Source organism: Rhopalosiphum maidis, chromosome 4 (assembly GCF_003676215.2).
Source record: "Rhopalosiphum maidis isolate BTI-1 chromosome 4, ASM367621v3, whole genome shotgun sequence".
NCBI classification, from domain to species: Eukaryota; Metazoa; Arthropoda; class Insecta; order Hemiptera; family Aphididae; genus Rhopalosiphum; species Rhopalosiphum maidis.
Window position 1 is genome coordinate 41,207,948 of NC_040880.1, and position 16,926 is coordinate 41,224,873.

The 16,926-nt window shown below is 25.2% G+C and overlaps 1 protein-coding gene across 2 annotated transcripts in view; it reads left to right on the top strand.

Moving 5' to 3' along the window:
* The window catches only part of LOC113557471, a 205,246-nt gene that overhangs the window by 121,792 nt on the left and 66,528 nt on the right, over positions 1-16,926 (top strand). The window contains exon 2 of one of the 2 annotated variants that reach the window (XM_026963014.1): positions 2,966-3,182. The exons of the other annotated variant lie outside the window; for it this stretch is intronic. Coding sequence (XP_026818815.1) covers positions 3,126-3,182 — 57 coding nt within the window. The 5' untranslated portion in view covers positions 2,966-3,125. The remainder of the gene's footprint in view (positions 1-2,965; positions 3,183-16,926) is intronic. 2 annotated transcript variants of the gene reach the window in all.

The window sequence follows — 16,926 nt, forward strand, 5'->3', positions numbered from 1 at the left end:
ATAAGTGTTGATATTACAGTTAGTGGACATATATGAATGAGAACAAATACTGTAAATCACTGCGTAGCGTTTACTAAAGCTTATACTATTTAAAATATTGTGTATCAATATTATAATAAATAATAATTATAATGTATTACACGTGGTTCATACCTAAATAGTGTGATATTTTTTTTTTTTTTTTGTTTAACAGTACCTATTGTCCTTTTATTAATTGAGGAAATGCAATAACTGAATTTATTAACAATTGTATATTCTATTATACTAAAAACGAATAATTCAATTATTTTAGCACTATAAAATATATACATATTTTATTTCTCTTGTTTTTTTTCCTGTAGTCGGTTATATTTTTGGTAATTTCAATACGTTTGCTTACTTTTGTAAATTTTTAAACATTATTATAACTAAAAAAATCCAATAAATTATTTTGTTTGATATAATCATTGCAATTTTTATTTATTCTAATAAAGTTTAACTGTACAGATAACCGACAATTAAGTTAAAAATATTCTTAAAATCTAACTGTATAATAGGTACTTTTCTATCACTTTCCGGATCTTTATTAAATAATTGTTTAACTTTATGCCACGAATATAACTAAATTATTAGTACACTACTGAATCTATAATATTATTAGACCTGGGTCAATATTATATTTTGATTTCGCCGTGGATAAACGATGTTGGTTTGGTGTTTCAAAATACTTTTATGAGAAACAATGATATCAACACATAAATTTGTACATGCATTTACTATTCGGTTGGTGTAACGAACCTTGGGATTTCGATTATATGTTCACCCTCGACCATTTTTCCGACCCGATCTTAAATCAAAAACGTCACATATGCCTTTACCATGTAAATCTCTAAGTACTTTACACCCAACCCTACCTCGATTCCATAATCGCGTTTACCTACGGATCCCATTAGGAGATATATCGAAATCTATCTCTATGTATTTCTCGTGTATATTGTGTATTTGTGTATTATAAATGTTGTAATAATACCGAGTGTTATTTGTAACGGATTTTATTATGGCGTGTTTAGTATTTAAATAAAATACTATCTACCTATACATTAAACATAAACCAAAAATGTTTTACTTTTAATGCCACCATATTTGATACGCCCTACAATAAGCAATTTCGTTTTAAGGATATAGAAAACATGTTATATATTTATTAATTATTATACAGAACCTGTAAACAAGTTTATCCAAGGAAATAATTGACCTATAGGTACCTAAATATTTATTTATCATCATGCGTGTTCAAATTGGAGATTTAAAATGGGTATATTCTGAATACACCGTCAATTTCGCAAAAGTAAAAGATTGTATACTGTATATCTTATAGAATTCGTTTAATTTAATGGTTTTTCACACACATGGTCATGTTTTTATGACATTTTGTTTGCCGTGAAAGAACTTAAGTTTTAAAATAACTTAGTAGATTATTCAATTACATGACGTTTTGAAATTATGTTTTATTCTTAATTCATATTGCATTATTTCAAGTATTTCAAGTAAGCTATACATATATATAAGACAAAAAATAATTTCTCACCGATGGTAATAATTTAAATGAAGGAATTTCGTAAATTTTTGAACACTATATCTAGTAGCATAGCTTATCAATAACTTTTAATAAAAGAAAGTTCTGAATGCGTGTAAGAAATGGATGAAAACTGTGACCGAGGATTGTAGGACCCACGTTATATTACATTTGTGTAGAGATATTTAATTTAAAAGCAGTGGTATCTAGTCACATATTAAAATTTTAAATATGATTTTGAATAAAAAATTGTAATTTGCAAATTCCAAATATTATAATATTTGAATTTTAAAGATAACTTACGTTTTCAGTTATCAAGGTCGAATTACTGAGTGTTAGGATAAATATGTAATATACAGTACTACTTCTTGCATCCATAACTTTACATGTAGTTCACTTATAAGTTGTACAACAATCATACATTTAAATAACCATAGACTAATATGTTTAAACTTAAAAGTAAACTTTTACCTAGTATTTATGTTGTTATATTGTCCTAAATCACTTTCGATTTTAATTGCCTTATATTAAAACACTTTTTATCAGCAAATCAGCCTATAAAAAATATTTAGTTATTTTATGAAATACAGTTTAATCGATTTAATTTATAACAAATAAGTATAAGTATATATTAGTGAGTCCATGTATAAAAATAGATTAAAATTATGCAATTATACTAACATTAAACAGAATACACTCAGATATGTTTAAATGAAGTAAGTAGATAAACTAAAAAATCTATAAAGCGAGAGAAGAAATCTATGTCTGAGGAATTATTGTGTCTGTTCCAGATAGTTAGCAATGAAACATAATAAGCGTTTGATTCCTTATGGGGTACACAATAAGAGGACATTAGAATAGGAAAAGTAACTACTGAGAGCATTAGTCTCTCATAATTTTTTTCAAAAGAAAAGATAGAAATTGAAACCAGGAGAGTAGAGGGCCACCAATACCAATAGTTGTATCTAACACAGATATAAGGCATCGATATTTACCGTGTCAAAGTATATTTAAAAATCAGTCCACGTGGTATCTATTTGATATTTATCTTCGAAACTTAAGAAGAAGGTAGATAATTATTATTGATGATAGAGATATACTTGGAGAAAAGGTTGGATAAATTAATGAGAAAAACAGCCCATTCATTGTTGAGGTGAAGAGAAGGAAGAATATTGGTGTTCCAAATGTTATAAAAGCCATAGGTGAAGTTTAAAGAAAAAAGATGAAACAGATTTCCCTCTGTGTCTATTTAAATAATAGCATTTTATAATTTATTCGCTGTAATAATAATAAAAATAATAATAATAATAATTAATAATGTTATAAATATTGTGAATTTGTTCACTTATTGTTTGTATTTTTTTTCGTGATTCTTGATTCTTATATGGAAGTTTTATTTTTAAACTATAGAATAAAATACTGATCATTCCGGCTAACTGAAGTATTCTTCTCTATTGTTGTCGTGTTTTATTCACCATACCAATAGTAATATTAGCGCAGCAATATGCCGCCACCATCATTTTGGACAATAAACTAAAGACTGTATTATATTTACGATGCCAGTCGTCTAATGGCAACTCCAGCTCATTCGCCTGAATCAGACAATGTTTACGAAAAAGCATACTCGGTAAGTACTAAAAAATGTTTTTATTTTATTTATTTTTTTTTTAACTACATTACATCGTTTAAAAAGTTTGAACCGATAGAATATTATTGTAAAATAAAGTTTTTGAAATATATTTTGGACATTTTAAAAATTTAATGTATTTATCATTAACTAGTAACTTTATATTTTTGGATGATGTAAAATGAAATATTTTAAATGGAAAATAATAGTTTTCAATAGTATTATACTACTCTAAAAGCAACATTTCTGTAACATATTTTACCATTTACATATTAACAATATTACCTTGATAAATAATAATTACACTTGTATTTATCTAAAGATTTACGGGCTTAACTTATGCTCACAAATGTTATAAAGCGTTTTTCATTTTATCTAATTGTATATAGCTTATTATATTTTTTTTCTGTTATTCTTATATTACCATAAAACTAGTTTAGGAATTATATATATTATTTTAACGGTTTTCACCAAATGTCATGCATATCATTTAATATTCTTAACATCCTGTCTACTAAATTATTAAGGATTCGTATTTTAATATATTATGCGGTCACGGAAATTTTCAAGAATGATTACTAATGTAATGCAAAAGTATTATACTCAATAAAACTCTAGTAAAAATCTAAACTTTTGTTTTTTGTTACCTAATAGTTATAAGTTTTTATAATTTTAAAACTTTGATTTAAACGAAAGCTTTAAGTTCTTCTAACCTGGATAAGAGAACTTTGAAGTATGTTGGTTTCCATTGACATTCCACTTACTAAATGTATGTGTCGTGATCATACATGGATAAGTTTCAGACATCGACTGAGCTGTGTAATTCACCCTTAAAAGTCATTGTGCGGTTGACTCATAGTTAAAATTAGAAGATAAAAATATAGTTAATTTGGTTATTGGCGACTTAAGTAATATTATACTAAAAAGTAACTTGTGGTATAAACTGTATAATATATATTACAGAAAGTGAACACATGTTACTATATTAGAAATAAGTGTCGGAATGGAGTTTAGAATGTTAATACGTTTTTCTTTCGCTACAAATGTAATTTCAAAATTGTATAAGTATTTCGTTCTCTTTTATTTTTATAACATTTGTTTAATATAAAAACAACGTATATATATATATAAAAAAAAAACCATTAAAAATTGATTTGAATAAAAATAGTTACTTTTTATTGTGTCGTTTATATTATACTTTTGTGATTCACGTGAAAAAACATCAATTTAGTATTTTTATTAATTTTGTAACTTATTTTTATTCTAATTAAAAACTGATGTCATATATTTATATTTGTATACTCAATTTATTTTAACTATACAATTATTTATTATAATAATAACCAATACTCATAAAAAGGTAGCTAGAACATAGGGCATCTTAAGCACGTTGTGTAGCCGTGTAGACCATTGTTTTTGATAGGTGTTTCAGGAGTGGGTGTTTTGAAATTAAATTTGAAAGCGACTGCTATTACATTCGAAAGACAATTCTGAGCCGAGCTTAGTTTACTATAGTGTTTATTTCATTCTACAAACTTTAAGTGTTAATAAAATGAAATGGTGAATAAAGATCTTCTGAAAATATAAAATATAGTCAGCTTATATAGATTATAGATATATTATATGTATATATATATATATATTATGAATAATTATATAAATAATATAAAACTTTTTCCTGAAAAGTCTCCAATTTAAAAAACTAATATTATTAAAACTAAACTCAATATAATTATCTCTTTTGTTGTATGTATATAAATTATTATAAAAGAGAGTATTTTTACATAACATACTTTGACAAATTAATAAAAATATTTATTACTTACAGGCTTAAAATCTCTGAAGAGAGTGATAAGTATAATAAAATATATATTAAATTACTGTAACACAACGTTATAAATGTGTAAAATTGAGTAATTTTAATATTTTTGTTATTTTAAATATCAAGAAAAATATATTCTATCACAGTTTTAATGAGTTATATTAATAAATATTGAAAATAATAATGTAAAATGTATTTTTTTTCACAAGAATCTTTGTTCTAAATAACTTATTTAAGTTCAATGGTTTCATACTTTTGCATTCATGAATAAATTGAAATAAGTTTATGGCATAACAAGTTTGACATTGCTAAAATTATATTTTTATTTTTTTGCCTGAATATTTAGTATTTAAATAATCACGTCAAATAGTTGTTTAGAATTTATTATTTATAATAATAAAAAATTAAACATGTAGTAATTAATTTTAGGTGGCATGTCTTGCAACTATGTAATATTTTATATTTATAATATAATATATGATATAATATGCATACTTGTACAATGTACACTCATTACTACAATAAGTACTAGCTTTATTTAAAATGTTGGATTCAAATAAAATAATATTTTTCATTTTAAGTTTACTTTCTTTAAATCTTAGGCACGTTTCGATTTAATGAATAAAAATAATAATAGTTTATCAGTTAAAACTAAATAAATATATTATGTAATATTTATTTTGCATTGAAGTATTTTTTTTTTATATTATTTTAAATGGTAATTAAAATAAACGACATTACAGCAGTTCATCTTGCACATTAAATAATCCTCTAAATAAAATTTGATTTTATCTCAATAATATTTTAAAATATTCAATTATTTAAAAATTAAATATAAAAATAGATAATTTAATTAAAATATACATAATAGGTTTTTTTTTTTAATAATATAACATATTATGTATGCATTAAGCAGGTATATTATATTGCCCGTGTTACCTGTTACAAAATTAATAGTTTATAATCCCTCCAATAAAATATGTATTTTTTATTTTAAACAAGGAACTATTAGCTCTAAAATAGTTATTTATTTTTATTTTGATGGACATTTAAAATATGACAAATAATCCATACATACATTATAATTTATACTTCACAAGCTATAAAGATTAAAATATCGCTTACATATATTTGACAAAGATTATAATTGAAGAATCTTGTACATAACATTGGTGCATACCTACATAAATAAAATATCTCAAACAGGTCAAATGTATAAATTAATTATTCTTTTCAAGTAAATGACCAAAAATGTTGTATATTTTTTTGTTATATTGTTTGTATTAAGAACAGAATTTAGTGGCAGAAAACAATTCATAATTTTTCTTTTGGTTTGAAAATATGCTTATACGTTTTATACTATTTTATATTTCTGCTCAAACTCGTTTTTAAAATGTAGTAATACCTAATTTAAGTCCCAGCCAGTCAGCCCCATAATATAGTCTAGGATTAAATCTAGTTTAAAGAATCGTAAGTATCAACAATAAAGAACAGAAACAACATAATATAATAACGTTTTTTTATTACAAAGCATTATCTCGTTATAGTTGTTGCTAACCTAATTCGTTTTCACTTGAAAATTTGAAAAGTTAATTCCATGATATAGCTTAACCACTAAATTAACATAACAAAATTAAAATAATGAAACATATGAAGTGTAGAGAGATATTTCATTTTGTTAAGTGTTTGTTAAATTAGCATCAAATTAAAAACAATAATATTAACAACAACTCGTGTTCAAATAATTTTAATTTTCGGTTTTAAGTAAGAAATGGTGATTTTTAAATAAATTATTATTATAATATTATATTCTGTGAAAATTGTATAAGTTTTAAATATATTTTTTTAGATTTTTAATATTTTAATATAATAGATATATACGTAATAAATATTATTATATTACATGTTATTGTAATTTATATTGCCATTAATTATACATATAAAATATAAAATATTTAAAATAAAAAAATAAAACATAAGTCATTATTAAGTATGTACAGTTAACAATTTGTAACTATTTTCTTATCGAGTAATAAAATCCAACAACATTATCATGTTGATACATCATGAATGTTTTTCTAATATCATAATCATACTGTTATTATAATGAAAATAATAATATCATGTTAAAGCTCAATAAATTATGTACCTATTGTATTTGACACTTGAGCACAGGTGCTTTCGATTTATGTCTCCAACACCTGGCCAGTACATGGTGGTTATTTACCTAATATGAGATTTTTATTGAAAAACTTACATACACGACTAGAAGTTTTTTTTTTGTAAATTGTATACCCTTAACAGTTATTGTTATGTTTGAATGTTTGATGAACGGTTGAGCTGAATATTTAAGAGGAAAGCCATAAAAATTATTTTATTTTAATAATATTATTATTACACGTTTACCTAATTAATTAATATCATTACTTGAGGGTTAGGACACGTGAATTAAGTTAATAATTTCATCAGCTCTTTTGCCCCTCTTCACCATCATAATATTTATTATGATATCTGCGCATAATATATAGGTACATACAATATACTAGTCGTTCAAAAAAATAACTTTTGGTTATCATGTTTTTGGCATTCTGTTGGTTGGAGTTCTGTTGAACAGTGATTTTTGATCATATCCCATGATGTGTTTAATTGTAAATGTTAAATTCATCATTTGGCCACAAGCCCATGTTATGAACGTAAGCAAGGTTGCCAACTAATTAGACTACGTTTCTACTTAAAACAAATTTGTTATGCTTATTAATTTTGCAATAAAATCAATTATATTGTGTAATAATTTTTTATTTAGTATCGATAAGACATAAAATAAGTGTCGGTATATTTGTAAAACATAAACTATAAAGCTAATTTACTTTAAATTTTATATTTAATACAAATCGATTCATATGTTACTATAAGAAACTTTTTTCTACTAAACTATTCAAAAACCAATACTACTATGAAATATTACATTAGATTGCAAACGAAGTCAACACTTTAAAACTCGTATTAGTCACATAAACTTTAGTTAATTTACGTTTAATTAATTGTTAATTTATTACAACATTTAAAAACTCATATTCTCAACTAATCTATTTAAAAACAATATACAATTTATACATTTAAAACATATAGAATTTAGATCTGGTTCGATATTTCTTAAAATATAATTAAAAATTAAAAATAAAATAATCTGTAGGACAATGTATTAAATAAACATTTTGTTTAATTTAAGGATACAAACAGTTTGCGATATTGGTGAAATTTTCGGAATTTGAATTTATTTATTATTTTTACTAAATTTTTGTTTAAATATATTCTAGTCATTTTTAAATTTTCTGTTAATAATAATTATAACTATTACATTTAAGAACAGTGAACTCAAGCTGACTGATAAACTTAAAAATTAAATTTAAGTTTTTATATTAAGTGCTATTTTATTAGTTTTATTATAGAGCTTATGCAAATTAAGATCATATGAATGCAACAAAAGTGTAAATTTTGATACAAATTTAGAATTGTTATTGTTTAAATATTATGCTAAGACTTCGTTATCTATAAACTCGTTATTATGTCTTTAATACAAAATATAGTAATAATTAATAATATTATGTCTTTTAAATTTTTTATTATAGTGTTAAAAGATGTTTAGCTTTATCTATAGTTTTCTCAATTTACATCATTAAATATATTCAATACAAAATCGTTTCTAATTTATTGATGTGGCACACTTTTAAGTTAATACACACGTATTTTCTTTACCAATTTATTCAAAATTGTAAATTGTTCATGTGAAATATATCAAACTTTGTTGATACATCTTAATACTTAGTACATCATAATCGATATTTAAATTGATCCGAAATACGTATAATATTTGTTTAGCGCTTAAAAGCTAACGAAATTATAATGATGTTAATTACTCAAAGTCTTTTTGAACATTGTCATTGTTAAGCACAGTAAAATATATTATGTTACAATATGTTGATATTTAATTATAATTATTTTAACTAAACAAAAATAACAATTAAGTACATTAAAAATTATCAGATAACCGATTTAAAAATCGGAAAAGTCGCTACGCGTTGTTGAAAATATCGAGTGTATTTTAATGGATGAATTAAATTTTAATTTAATGATAATTAATACTAACCCAATCTAACAATGAAGACAAATTCTGATTAGAGGCTATGTGTCAGCCTCTCTATATCTGAATATCTAATGATATTTTATAATTGATTTGCTCATATTATACTATTATAAATATTCTGTCTATTATGATTTAAGATATTATTATTATTATTATGATACGTTGAACAAAATCTAAAATTGTAAATACTTATAAATAAATTGAAATTAATCAAAATATTTTGAAAATTTCATTGTGAATAGAAAATGATATTTTATGTAACAGTGGGATATTTTAATACGAAAAATAGTTTTGAACAAAATAACGAAAACCGCGAAATGATAAATTTTTATCATCGATTAACCTGTGTTATAAATTTTTTCGCTGTAAGTCCAATATATCTATTCATTACTTCGCTCGGAATTCAAAATCATCAGAATAAAAAGTAGAGTTAGTGTTTTATCACGATATATTATGTAATAAATAATATTAATTACTGTATTATGTATTCTACGATGTAAATAACACAAAACCGTATAAATATTATTCCATTGATAATTATACTATCACGCGCACTGTATTAATTACTCTATAATATTATTTACACCATAAAAATGTAAATGTAATTTGCCCGTTAACAAGAGAGGGAACGCGTATAATATCGTATCGTTATCTGTATTCAGTGTATATTATAACGTCGTGTATTAGTGTGCGGGCGTCCTCGGACCCGCGATATAGCATTTATCCTTTTCCGTCGAGCACGCCCGCCTTTACCCGTACAATATAAGAAGTTATTTCTCGATTTCATTCAAGCGCGACGTCTGTTTACCTGTGCGCGGCGGTAGGTACACACCGCCTAAAATCGTTTCACACGCACATTTCGGGTAGTGTAGTTCCGTCACTTTTATCGTGGGCGCATAAAATACGTATTCCGCAACGATCTGCTGCTGCTGACGATGTTCCCAAAGTTTTGTTATGCCTCTCGAAACCATCATCATCATACCTGCATATTGTACAACTCTCTCGGCCGCCGACATTACCGCCATCGCTGGAATGCGCGCGCGCGTGTGCGTGTGTGTGTCAAATCCACCGCATTTGCATATAACCATGTGAAATAACACCTGTTTTGTCTGAGCACCCCCCCCCCAACTACTGGTGTGCGTATCATAATGCTTTTTAATGTCATCTGCCGATATATTTGATGCGGAATTCGAATCGACGGGCATAAAACGGTTGCCGGGATTTCGGTGCGGGTATCCGGCATCAGTCCCCGGTAAACGCTGTATATATTCGAATTAAATCGCCTACATAGCAACAACACTAACCCCAGAGTGCTTATGCAAAACGCAGTATTTTTGAAACCCACGCCACGTTCCCTCTTAATATGCTGTTATATTTCCCGAACGCTCATAAATCGCCGAAGGTAACGCCGCAGTTACCCGTGTCACACGAGCGGTTATATTTCTATGTTTTATACCCTTTCAAAACTATTTGTGTCTTATTATCATAAGATAAATTAACTCGTACATGGCGTGCGTGATATTATTATTATATTAGGCGTATTTATATGTATATACACGCATTTTAATATAAATCATATATATCTCGTATTCTACATTAGAGTTGTAAACAACGTGTAAATGATTATTTTTATTTAAAATAAATTATTCCAAATACATATCATATATACTTCTTACCAAGACGACCTACTATATATTATATAGGTTAATGTGTATTGTTTTTATGAAAATGCATTGTGGTAAAAAATAATAAATATTTGTGTTAGCGATAAAAATTAGAAATGCACTTTAAAAGTGAAATACCTAGTGTGTAGTGTAATCATAAATAATTTTGTTCATATAAGACCAATCCAATTTAAGACCACTTTTTGCCAATTATTAATACAACATTATTTTTGTTTAAGAACAAATACTTTTAAAAATACTAAATAGGTATAACAAAAAAAAAAAAAATATCCACATTGATCTATAGATTTTAATTTTGGTGTTGACATTTTATGACATATAAACGTATTTAAAATAGTTGTGTACTTACTAATCTCATAATAATTGCAGAAAATATTATTAAGCTTGAATGCAATAATGCGTATTTGATAATTATTAATAAATAACTATTAATTGTAATTAATAATTAATATACATTAATTATTTAATTTTCAAATTCTAGTAACGAATCATAGATGTTATATTGTGAAAATCGTTAGCCATTTAATATATTAAAAATTTATTTTAAATTCCATTGGGGTTGGTAATTCAACTTGCTGTAAATATTTTATTTATTCACATCTCAAATTATATAATTATGTGTTTTTATTTATCAAGTATGTATAAAGTACCTTAATATTAGTTTTGAAGGAGATGTATTACATTAATTTAGAAAATATGATGAATTATAGTTTTATTATATTTTTATTTTATTAATTTTTATATTTTTATATAACAATTTTTTTTTTAAGACAAGTGGTAGAAAGTTCAAAGATTTATGTAGCTTTATCTTTTGATTGTAAGGTAACTTTGTACTTTGAAGAGTACTTTTTTTTATCTTATCATTATTTTCTTTTAGAATAAGGGTAATGTACAGAGAAGTGTTGAAGAAATAGAATAATTTAAGTAATTTATCCGAACCCCACTCAGAACTGTTTTTTGAATACAAAAGACTCGCATTGCTTTAAAATTCAACACCATAAAATTACAACATAATTTATAAATATTACACATCCACCCCAATTTTCTATCCAAATTCATACTGTACTAGCAGGTTTTTTAATCTTAAAATCGTTTATTTAAAACCATACTAGATATAATATAACGTCCACGAAAATGCTTTCAAATAATCTTCTTATTATGCAAACTACTTGCTTGTATTAAAAACTCATTTTTTTTAGTCGAAAGAATAAATCACAATATATTTTATGTTTACTTTAAAGAAATTTCAAACATCTGTTGCAGATTGTGGATTGATTATCACGCCAAAAATTATAATAGGTACCTATCTAAACGGTAATAAAAAACTGAAAAATATGACTAATTGAGTCCTCGCTCATACACTGTATTATTTTTATACCATTCCATATAATATATAAGCCTTGTATACCTTCTTCGGAATTGATTTTATGATTATTCCTTTGATTATAATTTATAATTTACGGTGATCGAATATGATGCCAACTGTATTTTTGTGCTTATACATATTATTTAGATGTATTATAAATATAAATTTATTTTTATAAAACGAATTTATATTAAAGTTTAAACTTGTAATATTTTATGACAATTTTTTCTGATAGGTATTAATGATGCATTTTGATACAGTTCAATAAAAAGTTAGCATAAATTACATCTAATTCATACTTTTTGAACCAAGAAAGATTGCATATCCACAAAATCTATAATAGTTTATATTTATTAACTACAAAAATGTTTATTACTATATAAATTATGATGTTGGCAAATTATTAGTCTACAAAGAATTGAATTAATAATTTAAACATTCGTAAAAAAAAATGTTATTAGAGGTAAATAATATGCTATAGGTGGATATCAAATAGTGAAGAAGACTAACGATGTTGTAAGTATTAGTTACATTAGCGTCAGAAACAATTAATTTTTAAAATAATTTACTATACATTTTAATTTATTTTTACTATTCCGTATTTAAACAGCTATTCTATTTTAGTACTTATAGAGTTTAATATTTTATAATTTTTACTTCTGAAACTGACACTTTATTTACTGTAATTGATTAACTTAGAACTAATTAAGAACCATATTTCAAAATTTATTTTAACAGTAAAAAATAACTTCTTACATAATTTAAATCAAATTTTATGTAGCTAAAACCGTTTCGTATTTAAAAGAAGAATGTATGAGTACTCAAGCAATGAATTTCAATAAATCAATATTTTATATATATATACATTATGCATAAAAATAGTATTAAAATATTGATCAAAAAAATGCTAATAATAATTTTTTACAAATAAATAAATAAATAAAATAAATAGTATTATTCTATTGTCAGATGAATAAAATATAAATTGTTACACGAGGTAACATTTATTCATTTTGACTGAATTATAAGTTATAGTCTAAATATAAGTACTTGTACATTCAAAAGTCATTGCGATCTGCGGTGTATAAAATCTGGTCTCACAGGATTTTCCAGTATGTCTTGCGTATCCAAGGCTGTCCCCAGAGATAAGTTCAGGTTCATCAATTTAGTTCATTTTCACCAATGTTTATGGAGAGTCTTATTCTCTTTCTAAAAATATATCGATAAAAATGTAATTCTTATGTGATGATATATGAAACAAATAGTTAATTTTAAATTGAATTTGAAATGAAATAATAAATTGTAATTTGTATTTTATTTTAAAATAATTATTTAAAAAAAAAAAATAATCACTCAATAAAAATAAGTTACTTTCTAGTATATATTGTATATATCATATAATTGTAATACATAAGTTTCGAAACAAATGTGCATCATAATCTCTCTTTGGTTCTTCCTTTTAATTTATAAAAACATCAAACATTATTTTGAATTATTACCATAAACAGTGCGACTGTGACAGACAGTACTATAGTTTACATTCTGCGAGTAACACAAGATGATATCGGTTAAACACTAAATTGCCCATCACTTTCTAAAGTATTACACCGTTTTTATTATTTATTGAAAATTTCATCATTCATTATCAATAGCCACGAATGGCTCTTGGGACATATTTTGTGGTGTTTAAGTTCTATTGTAGACCGTACTACCGTATAATATCTACAAGAGAATATTTTATAGGACTGTAAAAAACATAATTTTCATCGCACAGCCGAATAGGTTTTCTTATCCAGACCATTAAATTCCGTTTACTTAATACACAACCACGCACATTACTTCATAATTTTTACATCTGGCATTGTGTTGTTTATTGAAAGAGCTCATTCTAGTGATTTAATTATTTTTGTAATAATTTGTATTTATCGCACGATCTGCACTCAACATAGTATACTGATTATTATTATTAAACTTATAATTTGAAGTAAACGTACTCAAAGTTCATTTTTTCTTAAATTAAAATCATAATGTTACACCATATTATTATACAGGGTGTCCCGCGAGGATTTACCCATTGCGATATCTCCTGAAATAATGGAGATATCACAATTCTGGTTTTTTAATAAAATTCACAGGGACATCAACTACAAATATTTCATGTTTTAATTTATTTTTGTTTTGGTAAAAAAGTTAAAAAAAATAGTGCCATAGTGATATCATTGTATCAAACATGTGACCCGCGTGCTCGTACGGCTGGCGAACGGGTTTCAGTGTGGCTCGCAATAAATGTTATATTTTATTTCTTCAACATTGTTAAATTTTTAAATAAAGTCAATAACTATTGTACAAAATATCAATATGTACATTTTTGTTATACCTAATATTAAATACGGTTATATTATAATAATTATAAGATAAAACAAATGTATTTTGTTTACTTTGAATTTAGTAAAAAAAGGTGTTATGTCCGTCAACGTATAAATACGTAATTGTTAATATTTTATGGCTTGTTGGTAATTTGAGTATGGCATAGTCCACAATTTAAATACCTAATTTAATGTTTTAATATTATTATCTTGTTCCATTTTTTTGGGAAGACATAAATATAATAATAATTTTGCAGTTTTTTCGAAACTAGAAAAAATATTAAAAATCAGGAAATTGACGAAATTAAAATGTTAAAACGTCAATATTTTCACAAAAAAAAATTCTACAAAATGGATATGTTCAATTTTTTTTAAATAATTATATAAAAAAATAAATTTTTCAACTTTTTTACCAAAACAAAAATAAATTAAAACATGAAATATTTGTAGTTGATGTTCCTGTGAATTTTATTAAAAAACCAGAATTGTGATATCTCCATTATTTCAGGAGATATCGCAATTGGTAAATCCTCGCGGGACACCCTGTATAATAATATGCATATTAGGTACTATTATTATTATTATCTGCGTGATCTACTGTAGTTGTAATATCGCTGTTTATCATATTATAAAAGTGTTTAAAAAAAGATAAATTACATTACATGTCTGTAGATAAAGCAAAAGTGGGTATTTTATATCAACAATAATCATGTTGGATAATATTTTTAAGGATAGAATACTTATTTTTCATACGTTATATTACACCATAAATGACACCGAATGATAGACAATAATAACCCACAACGCCCGATAACGTTTACGTAGTTTATAGTATGGTTCGTGTGAAGCATAAACCTTCTTGATTTGTATTTACTGGGAAACTCGTGTATAAAAATATGCATTACAATATAATAATATAAAAAACATTTTTGAAAAAAAGGGTCGATTTGTTGTGTATTATACTCGTACATTAAATATGAGATAATAATATGCAATTCACTTTAAAGTTGGCACCATATCGGGGTGGCGAGTGTATCACGCATGGTCTCCGATAACGTCATTTCCAATAAGTACTTAAAATGTGTTTATTATTTTATCCGCCGGTGGAAAAACTTAGATTATGCTTTACAGAGAGAATATTTTGAATTATTGACAGTTGACGTACTCGAAATCACTGTGCCGGAGTGACAGCCATACGGTCCACACACAATACACCAGTGTAAAAAGAAAAAACTCGTCGTAGAGTGTCCCCAATTGCGTTAAGAACTTTTTAAACAACATCCGAGCTGTTGATCACTGTCATTTTTACTAACGATATTACACATACATACATAATATATATAATTTTTATTTTATTTTTTTTGAGCGAAAGTGTTCGACAAATAGGTAGATAATAATAACGTTCTTACCCGTCAAAGGTTAAGTAATAATATTTTGTCTGAGTAGAATAAAACCTTATTCGCATGGTAGTACATGGTACAGAAGTCATTAACCCATTCGATAAATACTTTTTAAAAACATTCGTCTGTTTTTAGTATTTCAACAATAATTATTAATGTTATAGAGCTGTTCACGTGCAGTATCTGCGGGTCACAAATAAATAATAATAGTGAAACATAAAATTATACAACTTAAAGATATAATCTGATATTGAAAAGACAAAATACGCACGTACCTGCCTCTTAAGTGGCTATTACATCGACTGTATTCCTGACGTCAGTAGAACTTGCATTGATCGTCGTAGTCGTGACTTAAGTCTAGTTTATCGATGGTATAATCGAGTTTTAATTATATGTAGGCATTTTAAACGGAAATGGATAGACGGTTGAATGTTATTTAGACCTTTTAAATATAATGTATATTTTCATAGACGTTGATAACACGCAGTCCTCTCTCAATGAACGTATATCTGAACATCTTGATACAATCAATTTACGATTAAGAAGTTTTTTTTTTTAATTTGTTCTAACATTTCACATATTCGATGAATTAATTAGTATTAACCGTTTATAAATAAAAATCGAAAACAAGAACGAGTAAGTGAGGTTTTTTAAAAATAAATGTTATAATTTGATGAAAAATTAATAATTAGATATAATTTAGATGTTAAACATTACAAATATCTGTTACTAGAGTCGGTGTTCCATTAATTGTAGGATTTTGATCATATTATATAGAACATTAAAAACCACGTATCTATAACGTCTATACTTAAACTTTTTATTTGTGAAAATTCTAACCATTTATCGAATATCCTCTATTATTAGTTAGGTATTACAAGATCGTTACGCATTTAGTATAGCATAACATTTTTTTTAATTTTCAATAAGGTATCAGTTGTTTTATTATTTAAAAAAATAT